This window comes from Leptodactylus fuscus, chromosome 3, assembly GCF_031893055.1.
Source record: "Leptodactylus fuscus isolate aLepFus1 chromosome 3, aLepFus1.hap2, whole genome shotgun sequence".
Taxonomy (NCBI): domain Eukaryota; kingdom Metazoa; phylum Chordata; class Amphibia; order Anura; family Leptodactylidae; genus Leptodactylus; species Leptodactylus fuscus.
This window is the reverse complement of record NC_134267.1, coordinates 177,629,696-177,657,450: the sequence shown is the minus strand read 5'-3', so window position 1 is coordinate 177,657,450 and position 27,755 is coordinate 177,629,696. Positions and strand designations below refer to the sequence as shown.

Below are 27,755 nucleotides of genomic sequence, written 5' to 3'. Positions count from 1 at the left end.
GGGAGTGATCCACTCTGTCCCTTCTCTGGAGCCCGGGCTGACCCTTTTGCGCAAATGGAAATTGTCCCCTGCTGATTTCCCCCCCTCAATGGCCAAGGATCCTGCCCGTCCTTCCCATGTACCTAAGGACTGGCTTACGGTAGATAACTCGCAGTGTCTTGCCATATCTCTGTAGAGTGGTGCCAATGGTGTCTTACTTCTGTTTGATTTATGGTTTAGGGCGATTTAATTGCCTTGCAAATGTTCACTCTCACTGAGTGCTAAGATACCCGATTATATCTCCCCCCCACCCCCCCATGCATATAGATTATTCAGTGTTTTTTGACACTATGATGTTGCGTTTGCATTTTTCATTATTCATGTATATTATTTGGTTTAACATTTGTTTAATTTTCAGGTTTATGCTTCATTTATCTATGTTTTGTAAGGTGCCCAGGGTGGGTTTAGTTGTTTGCCTCTTTCCAATCATTCACAATGGTACTCTAGATCTTATCACTAAATGTCAGGGGCCTGAATAGTCCCTTTAAGAGGAGCTCAGTTTAGAGGGAAGCCCGTTGTCTCCGTTGTGACATTCTTTTTTTTTTTTGCAAGAAACCCATTTCCACTTAGATAAGAGTCCCAAATTCACAAATCCCTCTTTCCCCCACATATTTCAAGCCTCCTGTAAAGCCAAGCGCAAAGGGGTACTGATTGCGATCAGAGATTCGGTAGCTTTTTCCTTGGAATCGATCCTGTCTGATCCTAAGGGCCGGTATCTGGGCCTTAACTGTTTAATTAACAATGTCCAATATACTCTGGCCACAGTATACCTCCCCAACCGTGGTCAAGCTTCCTACTGGAAGTCTATATTCACTAAAGTGCAGACCTTTGCTAACGGAATGTTGATAATTGGGGGTGACTTTAATTGACAACTCCCTGGACTCCTCTAATCCGCTCAGGTATTCCCCAACTTTGACTCCCTCCTTGGTAGACCAGGGACTATATGACGTCTGGTGATGCCAACACGGCAGCAAGAGGGATTATAGTTTCTTCTCCCATACTTCTTCCTCCTACTCGAGGATAGACTTTTTCTTGACTGACAAGGTCTGATTGATGCAGTCAGAGTCATCCTCTATAGGACTAATTACATGGCCAGACCATGCTCCGATCTCTTTGACGCTTCGTGAGAAGTTCGCTACTGCGTTGCCTTCTCAGTGGCGCCTAAATGAATACATTTTGGACCACCCCTCCCATAGTGAACATCTCAGTAAGGCATTGTCGGAGTACTTTTCTCTTAACGCCCCCACCGCCACTGACCCGCACATCCTTTGGAATGCCCATAAGGCGTACATGCGGGGGATACTCATTCAGGCATGCGTACGCATCAAGAAAGAACGCTCTAGGGAAGTTGATGCCGTTCTTCGATCCCTGACCTCTTTGTCTGTGGCCAACAAACTTAACCCTAACCCTGTACTGTCTGCCGAGATTAAGACTCTTCAACTCAAACTGCAGGGTTTGCTGGCGTATCAGCAGGATTTGGCCTTCAAAAGGTTCCAGTGCCAGGCGTATGTACATAGTAACAAGGCGAGCGCCTTCCTAGCCAGAAAAATTAAACAGGCCAAGCCTAAGTCTCGCATAGCCTTTTTACTTAACAGCCGAGGGGGTAAAATAGTTGATCCACGCCATATAGTCGATCAGTTCCGTTCTTACTATAGCTCTTTATACAACCTTAAGGATGATCCCGGAACGTACCAGCCCACTAGGGATGAGATTAATCAATTACTGGATTCGGTGTCTTTCCCCCCGCCTCACCCCCGCCCAATCTCGGTCTTTAGCCACCCCGTTTACTCTACTGGAGGTTCAAGAAGCCATCTCTGGTTAAAGCCACTTAAATCCGCCGGCCCGGATGGCATCTCCAGTGCATACTATAGGAAATTCATGGAGATTTTGTCCCCACATCTTTTGGCAGTGTTCAGGAAAGCTGCGAAGGACCAGAGGTTCCCTCAGGAGATGCTCGCCGCTACTATTGTTACCCTTCCTAAACCTGGCAAGCCCCCCCACAATACCGGCCAATTTTAAGCCCATCTCAGTTTTAAATGTAGATGTTAAATTATATGTCAAAAATGTAGCTGAGCGACTGTTGCGAATCCTTCCTGAGTTAGTTAAACCTGATCAGGTGGGGTTTGTTTTGGGTAGGCAGGCCCCCGATGGAACTTGCAGGTTTATCAACCTTGTCCAAAAGGCTGAGTGGAATAGAGCACCATCATTACTGTTAGCTTTGGATGCTGAAAAAGCCTTTGACAAGTCCACTGGAGCTACCATGACAGCCTTTTGGACAAGTTTGGTATGGATCCTGTCTTCAAAGCCACTATTCTGGCCTTATATTCCTGTCCCTCGGCTTGTGTGCTCTCCTTGGGGTTCCTGTCCGACCCTTTCCTCATCTCTAATGGCACTCGCCAGGGCTGCCCCCTATCTCCTATCATATTCGATTTGGTGATAGAACCGCTGGCTGAGTATATTAGATCTGATAATCGTATTGAGGGTGTCTCTGTTGGCCGCAAACAACGCAAAATTGGTTTGAACGTGGATGACGTCATTTTAGCGTTGTCCTCTCCTGGTCCCTCCCTGCGCGCTGCTACATATGCCCTGGAACTTTTTGGGAGAATATCCTATTACAAGGTGAACCCCACTAAATCCCAGATCCTGCCTATTGTAGTGCCCCCCTCCCTAAGGGAGGACCTCCGCCGCAACTTTCCCTATCAATGGAAAGGAGACAGTGTCACATATTTGGAGTTCTCATTTGTACTCTATGAATTATGTCCCACTTGTGAATAAGGTATCTTCCCTTCTGGCATCATTCTCCAAGCCCATGTTGACTTGGGCAAGCCGAATAGCCATTGTTAAAATGATGGCATTGCCCCTAATATTGTACATGTTTCGAATGGTGGCAATCCCCCTTCCTGACTCCTACTTAACGAAACTCCAGTGTATTTTATCTCACTTTATTTGGGACGGTAAAAGGTCCAGAATCCGCCTCCATGTCATGCACAGGCCCTGGTCTTGTGGGGGAGCAGGAGTCCTGGATCTTAAAAAAATATTATGCAGCAATGGTCCTGGAACACCTCAAAGTTAACTGGGCTGAGTCGTCTGATTGGAGATGGGCAGGGATAGAGGAAACGTTGTTGGAAACCCCGCTCATGAGTCTTCTTCACTCCAGGGACTCCGTTCCGTCCTGTATCCAGGCTCCTCTGTTGAGCATTAAAGCCTCTACTTGGACTTGGAGATATCTCCTGTCACACACTTCCTCTGATTTACATGACTGCATTCCTTCCCCAGCTGAAAGTCCGTGGTTGGATTGATAGAAGTCTCTATAGGATTTCACAATTATATGATAATGACTGCCTCAAATCTTTCGCTATGTTGCGTACCGAGTTTGATCAACCTAGCAATGATTTTTTCAAGTACCTCCAAATTCGGCACCTTCTACAAACTCTTGGAGCCTCGAGACTTGTTTTTCCAAGACTAGCCTTTCGGTTATGGAGACAGTCTCCTGCTGCCCGAGGTGGCACGTCTGCATTCTATAGTTTTCTCTCTACTTCATCTACGCAGGTCAAACTCCTTTGCCTATTGCTTAGGGAAGCTGACCTAGCCAGAACCATACCCCTGACGGAGTGGCATGAGGCCTTTGGATTTGTTAAGAAGGTGTCCAGGGGTGTTTCCCACTGGGAGATGGCACAAAAAATTATGCTGCTCTGGTATAGGACTCATGTTCAATTAGCTCATATGAATTTCTCTACCTCAAGGCTATGTTGGCGGGGCTGCGGTCGTGTAGGCTCATTTATTCATATGTGGTGGGAGTGTCCCCCGATTCAGGCGTTTTGGGTAGCAGTGTTTCAGTTCATGTCTTCCATTGTTGGTCTCCCTATTTCTCCCTCCCCAGGGTTAGCGCTGTATTTCTTGGATCCCGGCTCTTTTCCAACGTCCATGATCAGGTCCATGATTGCCCGACAATGGAAATCAGCATTATGTTTGACTGTAAATGAGTTGTTCCATCATGTCAACCTAGCTTTTACACTGGAGTGTATGCTGGCCAGTAAAGGGCACACTTTTTCTAAATTTCAGACCAAATGGACCTTTTGGTCTTCTTATGTAAGGAACAAAAGGGACTCCCAACCCCGGATTTTGCCTCCTTCCTCTGGAGCTCCCTGATAGCAGCTTTTCTTAATTGAGTTAGTGGTGACTGTACCACTGGGCACCTCCTTATTCTCTTGACCGAGATTTAAATTGTATATGCTGTGAAGCTGAGTTGGACATAGATACAGTCCTATGAAAAAGTTTGGGCACCCCTATTAATCTTAATCATTTTTTGTTCTAAATATTTTGGTGTTTGCAACAGCCATTTCAGTTTGATATATCTAATAACTGATGGACACAGTAATATTTCAGGATTGAAATGAGGTTTATTGTACTAACAGAAAATGTGCAATATGCATTAAACCAAAATTTGACTGGTGCAAAAGTATGGGCACCTCAACAGAAAAGTGACATTAATATTTAGTAGATCCTCCTTTTGCAAAGATAACAGCCTCTAGTCGCTTCCTGTAGCTTTTAATCAGTTCCTGGATCCTGGATAAAGGTATTTTGGACAAACAATTCAAGTTCAGTTAAGTTAGATGGTCGCCGAGCATGGACAGCCCGCTTCAAATCATCCCACAGATGTTCAATGATATTCAGGTCTGGGGACTTGGATGGCCATTCCAGAACATTGTAATTGTTCCTCTGCATGAATGCCTGAGGATTTGGAGCGGTGTTTTGGATCATTGTCTTGCTGAAATATCCATCCCCGGCGTAACTTCAACTTCGTCACTGATTCTTGAACATTATTCTCAAGAATCTGCTGATACTGAGTGGAATCCATGCGACTCTCAACTTTAACAAGATTCCCGATGCCGGCATTGGCCACACAGCCCCAAAGCATGATGGAACCTCCACCAAATTTTACAGTGGGTAGCATGTGTTTTTCTTGGAATGCTGTTTCTTTTTGGACGCCATGCATAACGCCTTTTTTTAAAACCAAACAACTCAATTTTTGTTTCCAAAATGAAGCTGCCTTGTCCAAATGTGCTTTTTCATACCTCAAGCAACTCTATTTGTGGCGTACGTGCAGAAACGGCTTCTTTCTCATCACTCTCCCATACAGCTTCTATTTGTGCAAAGTGCGCTGTATAGTTGACCGATGCACAGTGACACCATCTGCAGCAAGATGATGCTGCAGCTCTTTGGAGGTGGTCTGTGGTCGCTCTCTTTGTGACCAGATTTAGCTACAATGATGAACTTCAGTCTTTCGTGGGAGCGTTAATAGTCGGCACATACAATGTGGTGGTTGTGATTGTACTGACCAAGCTTCTCGTGGCCATGCTGCACAAAAGCTTCCAACTCATAGCTGTAAGTTGTCTTTATTCAGTCCCAAAGGTTTATATTAAACAGTTGTTGGGTCTGCCTGTCTAAATGTAATTGTACTTATTGTAATCCTATTTATAAAGTTTTAATGATTAAAAGCAATGTCCAATAAACATAATATAACTTTGAATGCATCCAGTCTTGGGGCGTGACTGATATCTTAAACAGGAAAACTGACTTTATGATGTTTTGTTGAGTAAAACACCCATAACATTAAAATATCAAAATTTTTTCCCGGGTGTAATGAGCCTGGGATATTGGATATACTATGATCATCCACAATATGAATGCCACCCTCCTTATATTGTCTTGTAAATTGTGAGATCAGGCCAGCACGTCCCATTGATACTTGATGTAATTGAGATCTAGTGAATCTGGAGATAAGTCAATAACTTGATCTCATGGCTACATATTAGGCACATCTGACAAGATTTGCAATTCTGGAGATGTTGTGACCCAGTCATCTAGCCATTATAATTTGGCCGTGGTCACAGTCACTCAGATCCTTATTTGCGTACCCATTTTTACGGCTTCTTGTACAGTCCTATGAAAAAGTTTGGGCACCCCTATTAATCTTAATCATTTTTAGTTCTAAATATTTTGGTGTTTATAACAGCCATTTCAGTTTGATATATCTAATAACTGATGGACACAGTAATATTTCAGGATTGAAATGAGGTTTATTGGACTAACAGAAAATGTGCAATATGCATTAACCCCTTAGCGACCCTTGACGTAACTGTACGTCATGGGTCGCATGGGGATGTATGGAGCGAGCTCACACGCTGAGCTCGCTCCATACACGGCAGATGCCGGCTGTATCATACAGCCAGGACCTGCCAATAACAGCAGCGGTCGGTGCCCGAGCCGATCGCTGCTGTTAACCCTTTACACACTGCGGTCAAACGTGACCGCAGTGTGTAAACAGCGCCGGCGGCACGGGCGCCGCCATGTTTCGCCGATCACCGCCCTCCTGAACGTCACATGAGGGCGGTGATCGGTTGCTATGACAGCCGGAAGCCTATTGAAGGCTTCCAGGCTTGTCTCTGCACTAGATCTATTAGACGATGCCAGAGGCATCGTCTAATAGAAGTGCTGGGATTCTGCTATTCACTGCAGTACTGTAGTATTGCAGTGAATAGTATGAGCGATCAGTCTCCCTAGGTTTCAAGGTACCTAAGGGGTCTGATCATAAATGTAACAGAAGAAAAAAAAAAGTTTTTAAAAGTATTAAAAAAATAAAAAAAATATAAAAGTTCAAATCACCCCCCTTTCCCTAGATTAGCTATAAAAGTAATTAAAGAACATTAAACATAAACATATTAGGTATCCCCGCGCTCCAAAATGCCCGAACTATTAGAATATTAAAACATTTATCCCGTACTGCGAACGGCGTAGCGGCAAAAAAAATAAAAACAGCCAAAAAGCGTTTTTTTCAACACTTTGCCTCCTATAAAAAATTGAATAAAAAGTGATCAAACCATCAGATCTTTCCCCAAATGGTATCAATAGAAACGTCATCTTGTCCCGCATAAAAAGACACCACAACCAGCTCCATACATGGAAATATGAAAAAGTTACAGGTGTTAGAACATGATGACACAATTTTTTTTTTCTATTTTGCAAAGTTTATCATTTTTTTAAAAGTATCAAAACATTTCAAATACTATATAAATTTGGTATCACCGCGTTCGTACTGACACGTAGAACACAGGTAACATGCAGGGGCGTAACTACCGTGGTAGCAGCAGTAGCAGCTGCCACAGGGCCCGGGCCATTAGGGGGCCCGGTGACAGTCGCTACCGCTGCGGTTTTTTTTTTTTTTTTTTTAAAAGTCCGTTACGGGCCCCATTCACTTGCCGATCCTGGCTGGGCCGGGATCGGCAAGTGACACCGCGGGGCCCACAGAGGCTATCATTATACTCGGGGGTCTTTGCAGACCCCCGAGTATAATGATCGGCGCACCGGGAGGGGTAAGGTAACATAAAAAACAGTGTTACTTACCTCTCCGCGATCCTGCCAGGCCTCCGTCATTTGTGTCTGACGTCTCTGACGTCACATGACCCAGGCCAGCTTCCCGGGTCATGTGACGTCTGACGTCATTAAAGCTGGACAAGAGCGGACAGGACAGCCGACAGGAACAGGTAAGCAACTGTCTCTGTTCTTTTAATGGTTTTAATCCCCCGGGTCTCCGATTATTATACTCTGGGGTCTTTTCAGACCCCAGAGTATAATAAATGTTTATAGGTGTCCACAGTGGGACATATGGGGACACTATGGGGGATAATACTGTGTGTGCAGGGGCACTATAGGGGTTAATAATACTGTGTGTGCATTGGACACTATAGGGGTTAATAATACTGTGTGTGCAGGGGACACTATGGGGGATAATACTGTGTGCATTGGACACTATAGGGGTTAATACTGTGTGTGCATTGGACACTATAGGGGTTAATACTGTGTGTGCATTGGACACTATAGGGGTTAATAATGTGTGTGCAGGGGACACTATAGGGGTTAATACTGTGTGTGCAGGGGACACTATAGGGGTTAATACTGTGTGTGCAGGGGACACTATAGGGGTTAATACTGTGTGTGCAGGGGACACTATAGGGGTTAATACTGTGTGTGCAGGGGACACTATAGGGGTTAATAATACTGTGTATAGGGGACACTATAGGGGTTAATACTGTGTGTAGGGGACACTATAGGGGTTAATACTGTGTGTGCATTGGAAACTATAGGGGTTAATAATACTGTGTGTGCAGGGGACACTATGGGGGATAATACTGTGTGCATTGGACACTATAGGGGTTAATACTGTGTGTGCATTGGACACTATAGGGGTTAATACTGTGTGTGCATTGGACACTATAGGGGTTAATAATGTGTGTGCAGGGGACACTATAGGGGTTAATACTGTGTGTGCAGGGGACACTATAGGGGTTAATACTGTGTGTGCAGGGGACACTATAGGGGTTAATACTGTGTGTGCAGGGGACACTATAGGGGTTAATACTGTGTGTGCAGGGGACACTATAGGGGTTAATACTGTGTGCATTGGACACTATAGGGGTTAATACTGTGTGTGCAGGGCTTACTAAGGGACATAATAGAGTGCGGAGGAGGGGGTCAGTCGAGGTCTTCGGCATCGGTTTGGGGAGGGGGGGCCCCATGTCAAAAGTTCGCCACGGGGCCCCACCATTCCTAGTTACGCCACTGGTAACATGTCATTTGTACCAAACAGTGAACGCTGTAAAAATTAAACCCATAAGAAAATGGCGCAAATGCATTTTTTCTCCAATTGCACCTCATTCTGAATTTTTTTCCAGCTTCCCAGTACATTGCACAGCATATTGAATGGTGCCATTACAAAGTACAATTTGTCCCGCAAACAATAAGCCATCATGTGACTCTGTGAACTGAAAAATGAAAAAGTTATGGCTCTTGAAATGTGAGGAGGGAAAAACGAAAATGCGAAACCAAAAAATGGCCTGGTCCTTAAGGGGTTAAACCAAAATTTGACCGGTGCAAAAGTATGGGCACCTCAACAGAAAAGTGACATTAATATTTAGTAGATCCTCCTTTTGCAAAGATAACAGCCTCTAGTCGCTTCCTGTAGCTTTTAATCAGTTCCTGGATCCTGGATAAAGGTATTTTGGACAAACAATTCAAGTTCAGTTAAGTTAGATGGTCGCCGAGCATGGACAGCCCGCTTCAAATCATCCCACAGATGTTCAATGATATTCAGGTCTGGGGACTGGGATGGCCATTCCAGAACATTGTAATTGTTCCTCTGCATGAATGCCTGAGGATTTGGAGCGGTGTTTTGGATCATTGTCTTGCTGAAATATCCATCCCCGGCGTAACTTCAACTTCGTCACTGATTCTTGAACATTATTCTCAAGAATCTGCTGATACTGAGTGGAATCCATGCGACTCTCAACTTTAACAAGATTCCCGATGCCGGCATTGGCCACACAGCCCCAAAGCATGATGGAACCTCCACCAAATTTTACAGTGGGTAGCATGTGTTTTTCTTGGAATGCTGTTTCTTTTTGGACGCCATGCATAACGCCTTTTTTTATAACCAAACAACTCAATTTTTGTTTCCAAAATGAAGCTGCCTTGTCCAAATGTGCTTTTTCATACCTCAGGCAACTCTATTTGTGGCGTACGTGCAGAAACGGCTTCTTTCTCATCACTCTCCCATACAGCTTCTATTTGTGCAAAGTGCGCTGTATAGTTGACCGATGCACAGTGACACCATCTGCAGCAAGATGATGCTGCAGCTCTTTGGAGGTGGTCTGTGGATTGTCCTTGACTGTTCTCACCATTCTTCTTCTCTGCCTTTCTGATATTTTTCTTGGCCTGCCACTTCTGGGCTTAACAAGAACTGTCCCTGTGGTCTTCCATTTCCTTACTATGTTCCTCACAGTGGAAACTGACAGGTTAAATCTCTGAGACAACTTTTTGTATCCTTCCCCTGAACAACTATGTTGAACAATCTTTGTTTTCAGATCATTTGAGAGTTGTTTTGAGTAGCCCATGATGCCACTCTTCAGAGGAGATTCAAATAGGAGATCAACTTGCAATTGGCCACCTTAAATACCTTTTCTTATGATTGGATACATCTGGCTATGAAGTTCAAAGCTCACTGAGGTTACAAAACCAATTTTGTGCTTCAGTAAGTCAGTAAAAAGTAGTTAGGGTAATTCAAATCAATAAAATGATAAGGGTGCCCATACTTTTGCACCGGTCAAATTTTGGTTTAACCCCTTAACGACCGGCCCATAGGGAATCTACGTCGGCACTGACAGGTCCTTCCTGACTGCCCTATAGGAAAACTACGTCGGGCAGTCAGGGAAGGATTCCCTTTCAGTGCCGATGTAGTTGGAGCAAGTCTTAGCTGTATCTTACCCCCTCCGATGGGGGGGTTTTAACCCCTTCAGTTCCGTGATCAAACATGATCACGGAACTGAAGCGGTTCCGCTGTGTTGCCGGTCAGATCGGCACCCCCCGCGGCGAGATCGGAGGGTGCCGATATACAAAACATGCAGTCTGGGGTCTGGCCAGTGACCCCAGACTGCCTGAGCCCCCCGTTACCTGGTTGATCCTGCCCCCAGTACTCAGGAAGCCAAGCGATGCGACTACATCGCTTGGCTTCCTGATACAGACTGGAGACACATGCAGCCTGTGTCTCCTGTGTCTCCAGCCTGTAATACTGATTCAGCAATGAAATCATTGCTGAATCAAGTGTCCTAAAAGGGAAACATAAAAAGTGAAATAAAAAGTGAAAAAAAGTGAAAAATAAATAAATAAAGCTTTTGAAAAAAATAAATAAAGTTATAAAGCCCCAAAAATCCCCTTTTTTCTATAGAAAATGAGTTATGTAAAAAAAAACCTAAAAATTAATAAAAACAATACATATTTGGTATCGCTGCGTCCGTAACAATCTGTACAATAAAACTGAAACAATATTTAATGTATACGGTAAACGTCGGGGGAAAAAAAACGGAAAAAACCCGCCGGAAGTAGTGATTTTTCGCCATCTCACCTTAGAAAATATGCTATAAAAAGTGATCAAAAAGTCATATGCACCCGACAACAGTACCAATAAAAAGCGCAGGTTGTCCCGCAAAAAATAAGCCCTCAACCAACACTGTCAACCAAAAAATAAAAATGTTACGCCTCTCAGAAAATGGCGATGCAAAAATCACTGATTTATGTCCCCAAATGTGTTTTTGTTCTGCAGAATTAGTATTGCATAAAAAAATACTATAAATGAGGTATCGCCGTAACCGTACCGACCCGCAGAATAAAGGTCACATGTTATTTATCCTGTACGCTGCATGGCGCAAAATTTAAAAGGTAGAATGCAATGCCAGAATTGATTTTATTTTTTTTAATCCAGCAAAAAAAGAGTTAATAAAATGTATTCAATAGAATATAGGCACCCAAAAATGGTGTCATTACAAAATACACCTCATACCGCAAACAACAAGCCCTTATATGGCCGCATCACCAGAAAAATAAAGAAAATATAGCATCTAACAATGTGAAGACAAAAACCCGCAAAATCGCCAAATCATTAGAACACGACTGGCTGCGGCAGGAAGGGAATATATAAGCTGTGTGAGCGGATATCAGGGGACACCCCAGATTTACAGCTTATGAGGGAACAGACACCAGAAATGACCCCCAAAGTGACCCCCAGAGTGACTCCCCCAATCATAGGAGCTACTGGGACATAGTAGGGAATTTGGTGTCTGCAATGTTCTCCGCACAGCTTATATACTCCCTCTTCACCATCCGCTGTGCAGTCACCCCCGGGATACTAATACTCACTACACCCCCTGAGAAATTCTATGAGGGGTGCAGTTTTCAAAATGGGGTCACTCCTTTGGGGAATCCACTTTTCTGGTACCTTACAGGCTCTACAAACATGACATCGCGTCCAGATACCAAACATCCAAATCTGTGCTCCAAAAGCCACATCGCGCTCCTTCCCTTCTGCGCCCTGCTGTGCGCCCAAACTGCAGTTTATGTCACATGTATGACACATGTATGACACTGGTGTACCCAGGATAACGGACGTAATGTCATATGTGGGAATAAACTGATATAGGGGCACAGCCGGACACAGAAGAGAAGAAGGGTTATTGGGTTTTTGGAGCACAGACGGTTTGGTTTTTGGATGCCATGACACTTTTGTAGAGCTGAAACGCCAGTAAAGTGGGATCCCCTGATATGTGACCTTATTTTGGAAATTACACCCCTGAAGGATTTCTCCAGGGGTACAGAGAGCATTTTTAACCCCCAAGTGTTGCTATAATTTATTATCCATAAATGAATATGAAGCTGATTGTGAGAAGTGAAAATACCAATTTTTCCAGGAATACGTCATTTCAGTGCATAATATGTTGTGCCCGCCTTGTATCAGAGATGAACGCTCTGAAAGCTGTTGTGCCCGGGATACCCACTTACCAGTTTTTGGAGTGTGTACCTCTGCTGACATAAGTTGGGCACAACATATCGGGCACTAAAATGGCGAATCTCTGGAAAAATTTCATTTTTAACTTCTCATTTTCAGTTGCGATTTCATTTCTGGAAACTAAATAAATGCAACCCTCAAGGGTTAAAAACGCTCGCTACACCACTTGATATATCCCATCAGTGGGCTAGTGTCCAAAATAGGGTGACATGTCTGCAGATTCCACTTTATTGGCAATTCAGGGTCTTCGCAAAAGTGGCATGACGTCCAAAAACCAAACTGCGCCAAAAACCAAAATAGCGCTCCTTCGATTCTGTGCCCGGCTGTACCAAACAGCCATTTCTACCCACATATGGCATTAAGTCCGTTATCTGGGGTACACCAGTGTCATACATGTCGGCATACACTGCCATTTGGGTACACAGCAGGGCGCAGATGTGAAGGACCGCTATGTGCATTTGGAGTGCAGATTTAGATTGTTGGTGTTTGGACACCATGTCACATTTACAGAGACCCTAAAATTGCCCCTACAAAATGGGGTCACTTATTGGGGAATTCCAGTTTACTGTCAACTCCAGGGATCTGCAAAAACATCATGGCGCCCAGAGGGTCCCTCTAAATCTGTACCCCAAAAGCTAAAAAGCGCAGTGCTCCTTCCCTTCTGAGCCCTGCTGTGTGCCCAAGCAGCAGTTTACACCCAGATATATAATTTTTTGCCCCTCGGGATGTCCCCTTAATAGTTTTAGGAGTGCAGGTCTCTGACAACACAAAGTGGGGGCAACGTATTGGGCACCGAAATGGCATATTCTTTAAAAATTTCAATTTTCATTTTGTACATTAATTTTTGGGAAGCATTTTTAGGCTCAAAATGATAATACCCCTTGATACATTCTTTGAAGGGTGTAGTTTTTAAAATGGGGTCACATTTGAGGGGTTTCCATTGTATTGATACTTTAGGGGCTCAGCAAATGCGACATGGCACCTGAATACTATTCCAGCCACATCTGCCCTCCAAAAGCCAAATAGCGCTCTTCCCATTCTGAGCCCCACCATGTTCCCATACAGCAGATTATGATCACATATGGGGTATTGCCGTGTTCAGAAGAAATTGTGTAACAAACTGTGGGGGGCTTTTTCTCTTTTAACCCCTTGTGAAAATGAAAACTTTGGGGATAAAGGGACATTTTAGTAATTTTTAACCTACACATGCCAAGGTTAGTAAAATCTGTGAAACGGCTATAGGGTCAAAATACTCACTATACCCCTCAATGAATACCTTAAGGGGTCTAGTTTATCAAATGGGGTCATTTATGGGGGTTTTCAATTGTTTTGGTAACTCAAATCTTGTTTGAATGTGCAATGGGCCTGAAATATCTGCAAGCAAAATTTGTGTCTTGAAATCCAGTTGGTGCTCCCATCTTTTTGGGCACTTCCATGCATCCGTACATAGGATTAAGGCCACAAAGTGTACATTTCTGAATACGGGAGAAATGGGGCCATCTATTTTGGGGTGTTTTTCTTTATTTTCATGGCATGTGTGCAAAAAACCTGCCTTTAAAATGACTCTTTTGTGTAAAAAATATGACAATTTTTTGTTTGACACAAATTCTTTTAAAACCTATGGGGTCAAAATACTCATTATACCCCTCAATGAATACCTCAAGGGGTCTAGTTTATAAAATGGTGTCATTTATTGGGGTTTTAAATTGTTTTGGTAACTCAAATCTTGTTTGAATGCATAATGGGCCTGAAACATTTGGAAGCAAAAATTGTGTCTTGAAATCCAGTTGGTGCTCCCTTCTTTTTGGGCCCTACCGTGCGTCCGTACATAGAATTAAGGCCACAAAGTGTACGTTTTTGAACACAGGAGACATGGAGTCATCTACTTTGGAGTGTTTTTCTTCATTTTCATGTGTTATGTGCAAAAAAACTGCCTATAAAATGACACTTTTGTGTAAAAAAATATGAAATTTTTTGTTTGACGCAAATTTTGTAAAAACTTATGGGGTCAAAGTACTCACTATACCCCTCAATGAATACCTTAAGGGGTCTAGTTTATAAAATGGGGTCATTTATGGGGGTTTTCAATTGTTTTGGTAACTGAAATCTTGTTCAAATGTGCAATGGGCCTAAAATATCTGAAAGCAAAATTTGTGTTTTGAAATAAATTTGGCCCTCCCTACCTCTTGGGCCCTACTATATGTGCGTACATAGGACTAAGGCCACAAAGTGTACATTTTTTAACACGGGAGAAGTGGGGTGATATATTTTGGGGTGTGTTTCTTCTTTTTGATGTGTTGTGTGCAAAAAAACTGGCTTTAAAATGACACATATTTGAAGAAAATGAAAATGTAATTTTTTTCATCATTTGTAATAATTCTTGCAAAACAATATTTTTTTGATCAAAATGCTCACTAAACCCCTCAAAGAATACCTAAAGGGGTCTAGTTTTACAAATTGGGTCATTTAATGGGGGTTTCTGTCATTATGTCACCTATTCCTGTCTGCAAACATAGCTTGGTACAGGAAAAAATCACATACTCCAAATTTCCAAAATTTGCTTATAAACTTGATAAACTTGTAAATTGTCTAAATTACTCAAATATGCTAAAATTATTTCAAATATGCTTGAAACACAAAAGGAACATTTGGAAGTATATAACTACTAACTTTTTTGCCCTGTATTATTGTGCATATATTGAGATATCGCAGATGAAAATGGAAAACATTGAAAAAATTTCAAAATTTTCAGCATTTGCGAGTTTTTTAATAAATTTACACACGTTATATCAGTCTAATTGTATCTTCTCAGTAAAGTACAACATGTCACGAAAAAACAATATCAGAATCGCTTGGATGCGCTATACTGTTACAGAATTATTCACTAACAAAGTCACACAGGGAAAATTTCCAAAATTTGGCTTGGTCATTAAGGTCTAAAATAGGCTGGTCACTAAGGGGTTAATGCATATTGCACATTTTCTGTTAGTACAATAAACCTCATTTCAATCCTGAAATATTACTGTGTCCATCAGTTATTAGATATATAAAACTGAAATGGCTGTTGCAAACACCAAAATATTTAGAACAAAAAATAATTAAGATTAATAGGGGTGCCCAAACTTTTTCATAGGACTGTAAGTGTTATTTCTGTTATGTTGTTGCGGTTGTTATTATTTTACTGTTTTCTCACATCTTCCCTCCCCCTTCCTTCTCTTCCCTCCCTTTCTTTTTGCCCGGCTCCCAGATCCAGTTGAAGCGACCTTGAGTTGTCGACAGAAGGAGTCGTACTTACTCATGTGGTGTGCAGTTGTTCTTATTCTTCAACTGTACACTGGTATTGTATTTCTGTTTAATATGTATGATGCCACTCCTTCCATGCTATATTTATGGTCTGTTGTAGGAGCGTGTTATTATTTTCCCTGCATTCTTTTTCCTTTCCTGTATTTGAAAAATTTTCTCAATAAAAACTAAATTTAAAATAAAATAAATGTCTAACATTTTAGATTATTTCTTTCTAACAAGGATATTGGAGTTGCCAAGTCACTACCCACTAAGTGATCCTTAAGGTTTCTACTTTGTTTCTACTTTGTCCTTAGGTCACAAATGAATATGGATATCTCTTACAATCTTCCCTACTTCAGGTATTTGTAATGGGACAATAGACACACACAATATCCATCACCTTCATAGATATGTTATGAAAGGTGCCTAAGTGATTTGTTCTTCAGAACATACTCCTTTAGGTGCTAGTACAGTACAGTACAATTGATCTTGTTAGTGGTAGGGGTATGCTTTACTCAGATCCACCACTTTTGCTGAAAAATCAGATAAGGATAAGGATGAGTACTTTCTCCTGTGTCATAAATATTGGCCTTTGGCACCCACTTTTTAGTGGGAGTAGATAGTGATTCACCCATCTTATTGCCATGGCCCTCCTAGAGACTATGGTCAAGAGTGAGCCATTCACATTTTTGTGATGTTCACAGCAAAGGTTAAAAGAGTTGTTCAGAAATTTGGACACACTCAGAGGTAGCCAGTTGTTAAACGTGAAAAAGACATACTCACCTATCAATGGGGTCCTGTTGGCCTGTCCAGGTCCCCTTTCTCTCCTGGAACTTGCCAAACCAGAAGAAGAGAGGCTCATGTGACTGCTGAGACAAATCACTGGCCTCAGTGGTTGCTGGACAGAGACTGGTGATGTCATTCACATATGTCAATGGTCCCTGATGCCAGTGATTTATTTTAGCAGTCATATGACCCTCCGTATTGGTTCCATCATGGGAGAGACAGGGTATTAGGACAAGACAACAGAACAATGAGGATAGGGGACCTGCTCTGTATTTGCCCCAAGTCCTGGAAAATCTCTTCAACTTCAATCTGACAAAATTTCTGCAGTCTCTGTGCAAAAGCCATTAATAGTCACTAAAAAAGTTGAGGTGAAGATTTTGCCACATTGCATTTAATATGTTAAGTATCAATTTAAACTTTGCTTTATCTGTAAATCCAAAAACAAGATAATTTTTTTCACAAGTTAAATAATTCTGAGAACAATCTTGTTCCTGTTAAATAACCTACTAAGTACAATTCCCTATACACACAAACCTTTCTCATATGTCCACCAAGTGCTGAGAATGGGGGTTTATTGACACGGCCCCAGTCAACTGGTATTCGTGTCCGATCATATAGCTGGAAGATCACCAGAGCATCACTTAAATCACTGGAAATAAAGGAAAACAGGTCTGATCATTTTACATATACAATAGAAGAAGTACCCTATACCCTACAATTAAATAGCACATATATGGATTTACCACAGTGATGAAACACTTATATTACCTATACATATGGTTTACGTAAGGGTTCACACCAAGGGAATTCATCCAGTTTCGGAATGTGCGCTCCTCATTGGTTTCCCCTGTATTAATGAATGACAAATAGTATTGACAAGCAGTATATAATATATTATATGGAGTTCCATCATGTGCACTTCACAAGTAGCTTTCCTTCAGTGTAATAAGGTGTTTTCTGGTAGTGAAGGAGCATGGCCCATGGATCTTACTGTTGGGCTAGTACCATATAGGCATTGCGCTTCATACTGTGGAAGACAGGCGCACTTTCAATAACACTATGCACCGCATTCAAAACTAGTGCATGTACAGTGCAATGTTTTTCAATGGAGGCTTGTCATGGGTCCCTCCATGAGAAGCCATGTTGAGTAAAGAAGTGATTCACAGTTATGAAAAAGACTGTACTAGACAAGGGGATGGATCTTCTCAGAGGAAGACATTGACGCTAATGTGCTACTAAGAGCGGGTTCACACCTGCGCCTGATCTCCGTTTTCAGACAGTGTCCGGCTGTAAGCGCCTGTGAGCTTTTTGTGCTCTCCATGGTGAAACCATTTTTTTTTTTTAACCAGAAACAAAGTCTTGCATGTCCGAATTTGTGTCCGGTTAAAAAAAAACTGTTTCGCCACGGAGAGCACAAAACGCTCGCAGGTGCTCACAGCCAGACAATTTCCAAACCTATTCAAATGTATGGGTTTGAAAAATGACTGCAGGTTTCCGTCTGCTGTCCATTTTTGGGCAGGAAATGGAAACCTGCAAAACGGAGACTGGGGTGCAGATGTGAACCCGCCCTAACAATATATTAGTGGCGTATAGTGCTGTTTCTAGTACATTTGTGAAGACAATAATAACGTGTCCAATGCCATTTATAGTCTGCACAAAGAAGTCTATGTCTTATCCATTCTAAGATCTAAATGGGCAGCTCATGGCCCGATTCACATACTATTACTTACGCTATGAAACTAGGATGAATAATACTAAAAATAACACCATTTTACAGTTTAGCTTTCAACATACACTATGGACATCTTCAAGATGTGCAAAATTTCTTACAAGGCATACCTACAAATAGTTACATTTTAATCAGTTAAGCATGCACATTACATCAATCTCACAAAAGACATGCAAAGTATAGGACTAGATTAAAGGGATTCTACCACTAAAACACTTTTTTTTCTAGTTACCACGTCGGAATAGCCTTTAAAAAGGCTATTCGTCTCTTACCTGTGGAAGTGCTCTCCGCCGCGCCGTTCGTTCAAAATACCGGTTTGTACCGGTATGCTAATGAGTTCTCTCGCAGCGATGGGGGCGTCCCCATCGCAGGAGCAGCGATGGGGGCGTCCTCATTGCAGCTCGAAAACTGACCGCAGCGCCGCCTCTCTGGTCTTCGGTGTCCTCCCCTTGCCTCTTCAGCGTCTGTCGGACGCCTGCGCAGTATGCTCTCTGTTCGGCGAAGATTGCCGAATGTACTGCGCATGCGCGAAAGTGCGGTCCCAGCAATAGTGCGGGCACCGCACTTTCGCGCATGCGCATGACGTTCGGCAATCTTCGCCGAACAGAGAGCATACTGCGCAGGCGTCCAACAGACGCTGAAGAGGCAAGGGGAGGACACCGAAGACCAGAGAGACGGCGCTGCGGTCAGTTTTCGAGCTGCAATGGGGACGCCCCCATCGCTGCTCCTGCGATGGGGACGCCCCCATCGCTGTGAGAGAACTCATTAGCATACCAGTAACCGGTATTTTGAACGAACGGCGCGGCGGAGAGCACTTCCACAGGTAAGAGACGAATAGCCTTTTTAAAGGCTATTCCGACATGGTAACTAGAAAAAAAAGTGTTTTAGTGGTAGAATCCCTTTAAGCAACAGGCAATAGCAATAAACCAATCATAAACTTATAGTATCAGTTTCTGCAGAGGTCCGGCTTCAATGCCTCTGATGAAGTATAGAAAATCCTCCAAGGAGTAATGAAGATACTAAACTGAGTCTGAGATACAAGTACACTTTAATATTTAAGGCCCCCTGCACACGACCATAGTGATGTTTACTGTCTGCAAATACTGATCTGCAATCAGCATAAAAACACGTCCGCATATCATCCGCAGTCACAGATCTGCACGAAGACTTGCAACATCTCCTACACTGGTGTGCTCTGCAAATGGGGCCAAAAATAGGACACACTTCATAATATGTAGTCCTTGAATACGGCACAGACACACATCCAGAAAAAATGTGGTGGTATATCTGGGCCCATAGAAATGAATGGGTTCGTACTTTGATCTTCAAAAGTCGTGTCCAGGAGGTCTAAGGCTGAGACCCCACATTGCAGAAAAGCTGCTTTTCAGTTGCAGATTTTGCTGCATTTTTTAGATTCAAGCCAAGAATGGCTTCAAAAGGAATGGGAAATATAAAGGTAATACTTAGAATTCTCCTTCCTGCTGAATCCATTCTTGGCTTTCGCTCAAAAAACTGCATTAGGCCGGGGCACCATGGGATGTAAATGCCGCTATTTGCCCTCAGCGGAGACGCTGGGGGAAAAATCGCCACGTTTTACAGTGCAAGCAAAGGGGATGGGATTCATGCGAATCCCATGCCCACTTTGCGGAAGAAATCGCAGCGCGGACACGCTGCGATTTGCAAAGCCGTTGCGGCTTTGCAAATCGCAGCATGTCAATTATATTTACGGAAATGGCGACGGCTTTCCCGTAGATATAATGTTAAGAGAAAGTCCGCAGAGGAAAACTCTGTAAACTTTCTCTTAAAAGCGCTGCAGAAAGAACCGCAATGTGATCACTCCGCGGTTCTTTCCACATCGTTTTAGCACTGCGATTACGGCCCGTGGGGCCTTAGCCCTAAGCTGCAGCAAAAAAGCAGCTTTTCCACAGTGTGGGGCCTAAAGAGGTTTTGCAAGACACTGTTATTTTGATGCTCTATTTTTAGGATAAGCCATCGGTATCATATACGTGGTGCTTAACTCCAGATCATTTGACTGAAGGCGTTGTGATGCTCGGCTGAGTGCTGCTTCCTTTTCAGTGGTTACCAGGTGCTGCTCCATACCTAGTGTCTAGTTCAGTCTTACCTAAATGGGACTCAGCTGTACAGAGCTGCAGTGCCAGACACAGGTAGTAAAGAATGTACAGAGCAGGGCCATTTTAATACATTAGTGAGCCCCATTCAAAGGTTTCATAAGTGCCCCCACACACACATATAATTTTTAATGTCTCCTCGGATGTGCAACACAATATAGGGTCTCCATAAGTAGTCCAAAGTGAACAAAGCTACACAAAAAAAGTCTCACATCCCATATATGGTAAATCTATATTAGGGAGGGTTCACACGGTGTAACGTGCCGTGTGATGCGGCACGTCTACGCCGCGGGACCCTTTGCGGGCTGTACACGCTCCCATTGATTTCAATGGGAGCGGGGATCATATGCGCCGCGCTAGTTTGCGGTTGTGATTTTGCGGCCACAACATCACGGCCGCAAACTAGCGCGGCGCATATGATCCCAGCTCCCATTGAAATCAATGGGAGCGTGTACGGCCCGCAAAGGGTCCCGCAGTGTAGACGTGCCACATCACGCGGCACGTTACACCGTGTGAACCCTCCCTTAGAATTCAAAAAACAATAATTAAAAACATCTACATACACAGTCCATCCTAAGGCCACAGGAAAAGCCGCAGGAAAAAAATCGCAACATTTTACAGTCAGCGCAAAGTGAATGAGGTTCTATAGAATCCCATGCCCACTTTGTGGTAAAAACTATGGTGTGGACACGCTGTGATTTCCAAAACCAGCGCCCCACATCGCAGAAACACAGCTTTTTGTTGTTGTTGCATATTTTCTGTAATTTTTTGAGCCAAAGCCAGGAGTGGATTGAGCAAGAGGTAGAGGTATTAGAGCTTCCTATACAGTGGCGGATCCAGGGTTTGCGGGGCCCTGGGCAATTGACTTTGGCGGGGCCCTACGCGCAGCGCGCCGCAGCAAATTAGGCCCCGCCCACTTTTATGTTGACTCCGCCCATTCTCATTCATTTTTCATGTGATTCCACACAGTATAATCCTCCTACAGTCACCCGTAAATTATATGTCCCCCCCTCCATCTCTCCCCATTTTCATATATACCCTTCATCTACCCCTAGTTTCATGTCCCCCCCTCTATCTCTGTCCCCAGTTTCATGCCATTCTCCCCCTTTATCTGCCCACAGTTTCATGTCCCCCCCCGTCTCTGCCCCAGTGTCATGCCGTTCTCCCCCCTTCATGTGCCCCAGTGTCATGCTGTTCTCCCCCCCTCTATCTGCCCCAGTGTCATGCCGTTCTCCCTCCGTTCATCTGCCCCAGCGTCATACTGTTCTCACAAACACTCACCTTCCCTCGTTCCCCCGCAGCTCTCTCCCTCATACACATATTGTAGGCGCGATGTGACATCATCACATCGCGACTACAAATGCCGGAGCTCAGCGTTAAAACAGGAGCTGAGCTGTGACACCTCCTGCTTTAAACGCCTATGTATTCAGCTCATCGGCGTCCTTAGGAACGGGACATGCTGACCCAGGGCCGGCTCCAGGTTTTTATGGGCCCTTGGGCGACAGAGCCTCAGTGGGCCCCCTTGTAAAGGAGGCGGGGGAGTCGAGACACTGTGCGTCGCAGATGAAGCGAGTGACGTCATGCAGGAGTGTGGCGTCACCAATGCCATACCTCCTAATTTTTAATGAGCAGAAAGAGGGGTAAAATGTGCGGCGCGCTCTGTGCGCCGCGGCAAATTTGGCTCCACCCACTTTTATGTTGATTCCACCCATTCTCATTCATTTATCATGTGCTCCCACACAGTATAAACCTGCAACCGGTAACCCGTAAATTATATGCCCCCCCTCCATCTCTCCCCCAGTTTCATATACACCCTTCCTCTGTCCCCAGTTTCATGTCCCCCCCCTCCATCTCTGTCCCCAGTTTCATCACGTTCTCCCCCTTCATCTGCCCACAGTTTAATGTCCCCCGTCTCTGCCCCAGTGTCATGCCGTTCCCCCCTCCCCTTCATTTGCCCCCTCAGTTTCATTGGGTCCCCTCCATCTCTGTCCCCAGTTTCATGCCGTTCTCTCCCCACCCCCTTCATCTTCCCCAGTGTCATGCCGTTCCCCCCCTCCCCTTCATTTGCCCCCCAGTTTCATGAGCCCCCTTCATTATGTTCCACCTTAATATTTAATACAAAAACACTTACACTCACCTTCCATCACTCATCTTCCATCATTCCCCCGACGCTCCTCTCTCTCACTCCAGTCACATACGCGATGCAGGAGCTGTGACCTCAGCTCCTGCTTAGCTACGGCTCGGCTTACGTGTGTAAGCGTGATGTGATGACGTCATCGCGCCTACACACGCAAGCCGGGCCGGAGCTTTAAAGCAGGAGCTGAGGTCACAGCTCCTGCTTTAATCGCGTATGTATTCCAGCTCATCGGCGGATGGACGCCGATGAGCTGAAATCGTGACAGGCAAGTGCCGGGGGGCCCCCAGAGGCTCTGTGGGCCCCGGCACTTGCCCGACTGCCGAGCTGACCGGGACCATTTTGTTAGGGCCGGGCCTGGATCCGCCCCTGTTCCTATATATTCCCCATACCTTTTGTAGCCATTCTTGGTTTTGGCTCAAAAAAACAGCAAAATCTGCAACAAAAAAAGCTTTGTGTCCACAATGTGGGGCCTTAGCCTAAAAATATGTAGCTGGTTTACGCCCTGTATCTAAACCCAATAAGTCCTAGGATCAAACAAAGCACACGCTAAAGTGTTTAAATAGTGCAAAACGTGGGACTTATTGGGTCCTGCAACAACCTCAAACTTGATGAAGCATACTTGCATACTTTTTGAATAAAAATAGCGATATCTGGTCAGCAGAGGAACGAAATTCACAAGAGGAAAACACACCATTGGATTCAGGTGACAATAAACTATCTATCTGTGGGACTGGTTTGATATGATGAAAGACTCTCTAACTATGGCATTATAGTACTTTATAATAAAAATATACTGTATGATTTTGATTCAATCCTCTGGTTCGGATACGCCTATCTCCTCTTGGCAATACTCCCAGCTATCTCATTTTTATTCCTCTTTGCGGCCCTCTCGGGACCTTCATCGATCCTTGTCGCTGTTCGAACGTCTCTGTATCTCTTCCACTCCTCCCTCCCACACTGTCTCCCTTTTGTATGGTCTCTTGTTGGACGGGGTTGAGGATTCGCTTCCGTCATTTACTGGTGGGTGGGAGAGGGAATTGGGGGCCTCTTTCCCTCCTGATGTGTGGTCTTCGGCATTTCGTGCATGTCATACTTTCTCTATATCATGCAGGGCGCAGGAGACCAATTTTAAGATACTTTCCAGATGGTATCGAGTCCCAGCCCTCTTGCATGATATCTACCCCTCCACCTCTGACAGGTGCTGGAGATGTCTATCCGACCGCGGCACGATGACACACGTTTGGTGGGGGTGTCCTCTATTACGCCCTTTTTGGACTGGGGTCAGACAGGTTATTCGGCAGGTAACGGGGATTGACTTGGAGGACGACCCGGCCCCGCTCCTTCTTTCCCTGTTCTCCCTCTTGCATGATATCTACCCCTCCACCTCTGACAGGTGCTGGAGATGTCTATCCGACCGCGGCACGATGACACACGTTTGGTGGGGGTGTCCTCTATTACGCCCTTTTTGGACTGGGGTCAGACAGGTTATTCGGCAGGTAACGGGGATTGACTTGGAGGACGACCCGGCCCCGCTCCTTCTTTCCCTGTTCTCCCGGACGTTTTCTAAACCTACCCGTAGACTTCTCGGATTTTTGTTGGTGGCAGCGCGCTCTGTCATTCCCAGATTGTGGAAATCCACGACCCCTCCCTCGCTCATTTGCTGGCTGAATGAGGTTCTAGCTCTTCGAACGATGGAGACCCTGGTTGCCGAGCTCCGACAAGATGATACTAAGCATCGTCAGACTTGGCTCCTTTGGAACCATTTTTACTATTCTGCCGACTTCCGTTCCCTCTTTCCTTCTGTGTCCCCTGTGTAGTGTCCCCCTGTACGTTTTGTCTGTTCCGCGTGTCCCTGTTCCCTATGCTATTTGATTTCTGTTTGCTCTAAGATTTTTACATAGGCTTTGTTTTCAGCTCTGCTGCGCCAGAGCGTTTGCCTGTTTTGGTTTATTGTTTTTCTTCATTTGTTTTTCACCTTGTAATCCCCCCCCTTCTTTTTTCCCACCCCCTCCCTTCCCTCCACCCCTATGGTATGCCTTTATTTGACTCTTTTGTTTATTATTCCCCCCCCCCTTCCCCCCCCCTACCCCCCTTCTTCCCCGGTTTTGTAAAAATTTGTAAAACCTTCAATAAACTTCTAATGTTGAAAAAAAAATATACTGTATATTATACTATGTTAGAAAATATTTTGCCTGTTGAAGCTGTACAGTTCCTTTACTGAACATACTTTTGAAAGAAGTAATTCATATGCACTTATAATCCAATATTACAAGTGGTAATATGAAATATTCTACAGCAGTTAATAAGTCATACGATATATATTAAAGCCTATCTCCATCTATGTTCTTCCTGCCAGACAGCAACACAAATCTCAGCTTCCTAGAACCACGCAGAATGATTTGGAACAGAGCGGCAAACTGGGATATGCTCCAGTTAAATGTAAATTTTTAGGTTGTGGACGGAGTTAGGTTTTAAAGTAATCGTATGCCATGAAAGGAAGGTGGGAGATCTCTCTCAAACCGAATGTCTCATGCAGAGGGTACAGTTACAGCAAAGTCACTCTAAATCAATCAAATCTGAATATACTGTACCTATTACATATGTGAGAGTGAAGTCTAGGGTTCACAGATAAAATAGAAAAACATCAGCATTGTGAAACACGCTTATTGAAGGGAGTCTGGCAGAAGTTTTAACCACTACTGTGTTGTACAGGGGACAAGGAGAATAATGTAAAGATAACTAGAGGGGAGGTTACGCAGGTTGCGCAACCAAGAAATCAACATTTTAATACCCCGCTTTTCCAATTGCAAATGACCAAGAGACAGAATCTTTATCTCTCTGCACAGAAGAGTGTGGAAGGAAACTGGAGTACCTGGAGAAAACCCATACAAGTATGGGGATAGCATACAAACTCCTTGCAGATGCTGTCCTTGCTCACCCTGTCCTTTATATAGCACTATTAGCAGTTTTGAGTGGTCAAAACTGCTGGCAGACTCCATTCAAAAAGGCTGTATAGACATTTATCTATGAACACTGCTACTGCTACTGCAAAATAAGATAAAAAATAAGATAAAATAAATTGTGCTACTTGACCCAAATCCTGAAAATTGCACCTATATAATCTGTATCTTCATAATGCAGCATGTTCCAATGTATGCACAGTTTCTTAGAAGCATTCCTAGCATATAGAGTGCTCAGCGGTCTATGGAATAGCTGTGTGTTTGACGTACATTTTGCCTCTGAATTTCATCATTGCAACTTTAAATTTCTTACACCAAAATTAGGACTATTGAGAAGTCACCGCAATCTTTCTTTTCATAGAGGTTATTCCCTCTTTCAGAATCTCTTGGCAAGAGAGCTCTGGAAGATAAGAAGTGCTCTTTAATGACTACAGCTCACAGGGACACTTACAGACAGTGAATATAGTTAGACTCATTCTAAAATTCATTACGGTAATAAACTACATAGTAGTGATAGCAGAGGCAGTAACGGCAGCCGTACTCGTTTTGTGTAGGGGCTGTCACTAGTCCTGCTCAGTTGCTATGTTCACACCTGTATTTGGTTTTCCGTTCGTGGGGTCCTCTTGGGGCCCCATGAACAGAAACTTGATCCGCTTAAAAAAGTAGTTACCTGAAAAATTTAGAGAGAAAAGTCCTGCTTGCAATCCTGCTTACACTGCTTGCAGGACTTTTCTCTCCACATTTTTTAAGCGGATTCAGGGATGGAAACCCCAAACGGAAATCAAGTGCTACTGTGAACCTAGCCTTAGAGGGTTGCAAAGGAAAACTTCACCTCCCCCAAACATATTCAACCAGCACCATCAAATTACAGAGCACATTACAGAGAAAAACAACATACCTATGTTATCTATGTCACGTTTGTAGACTTAACTTTTGTAGCAAACAACTACAAGCATTTTGCACATTACAGGCTGGCTTTATTGAATCACTATCAATGTAGGGATAAAAAGCCTCAAAAACATAATATGTTTGGAGAATGCATGTATTAAATGTTTTACTTATTAAATGTCTGCCCTGTTCACTCTATTCATTTCCTCCTCACAGTAAATTGTATCTGTCTTTCTTAGTGATGTGATACAGTGTTTCCCTGAAAATAAGACAGTGTCTTATATTAAATTATCGTCCTAAATATATGACCTGTCTTATTTTTGGGAGATGTGTTATGGAGCGGGAGAGAATCGGCAGTCATGCCAGCGCTTCCTTAGCAGAGTGCCAGCATGACTGCCGGTTGTAGGTAGTGCAGGAGGTTAGGGGAGGGGGGGAAGTTATGCGACTTACCTTCCCCATCTTCATAGCAGCGCTGGTGCTGCTGTTGGTCATGGTTGCGGAAGTGGTGGGCGGGGCTTAGTGAGCTTCCAGCGGTTGCGCCGGAGAGCCTTACTTCGTGGGCATTGCAGCCGGCTGAACGTTGTGCTCCGTGTGCACAGGAAAGCCAGCTGCTGCCTCTGCTGTGATACCACTGCTGTTGTATCCACTATTCCGGCTGGGATAGTGGACTCCCCACAGCATACAATGCTTATCATAGTGTATGCACAGTGGGCATCTCCCAGCTCATCTTACAGCAGCAGGAACAGTGGATACAACAGCAGTGGTATCACAGCAGAGGCAGCAGCCAACTTTCCTGGGCACACGGAACATCACGCACAGTGTTCAGCCGGCTGCAATGGTTTTTGGGGGATGTCTTATTTTTGGGGGGCGCCTTATATTAGGCAATTCAACAAAACCTCCCTGTGCCTTACTTTCGGGGATGACCTATTTTCAGGGAAACACAGTAAAATATATTATATAAAACATATATAATATAGCCTCTAACATAACCTTTGTTACAACCATACGTTTGTGTCATATATCTTACCTTCTATTTGGTTCAGGAAATCATTGCCATTGGCTTTGTTCAGAGATGGGTACATATTAAACAGATTTGCTACAAAAGCCAAGTTCAGTTTAGGGTTTCCAGATACAACATCGGATGGTGTCACAAATTGTCTGCAGCCCAGTTTGTCAGCTTGGTTCAGCATGTAATTAGCCCTTTTCAGATCATTAGCTTCCTAGAAAACAAGACACATTGGGAGAAATTCATCAATCCCTCTACACCAGTTTTCTGGCATAACGAAATCATATTGTGCACGGTTCTTTCTTGTCCCAAACGTGCACCACAAGCCCTAATCCATGCCTCGCTCTCCACATTGTGCAAATCTTGGTGGAGTAAAGCACTAATCGGGGCAAGGATGCTTCA

At 43.9% G+C, this 27,755-nt stretch overlaps 1 protein-coding gene across 1 annotated transcript in view; it reads right to left on the bottom strand.

Annotated features, from left to right (window-relative positions):
- The window catches only part of PLS1 (plastin 1), a 72,846-nt gene that overhangs the window by 8,161 nt on the left and 36,930 nt on the right, over positions 1-27,755 (bottom strand). The window contains exons 10-12 of the mRNA XM_075268849.1: positions 27,375-27,567; positions 17,273-17,351; positions 17,039-17,153 (exon numbers count right to left, since the gene is read on the bottom strand). Coding sequence (XP_075124950.1) covers positions 17,039-17,153; positions 17,273-17,351; positions 27,375-27,567 — 387 coding nt within the window. The remainder of the gene's footprint in view (positions 1-17,038; positions 17,154-17,272; positions 17,352-27,374; positions 27,568-27,755) is intronic.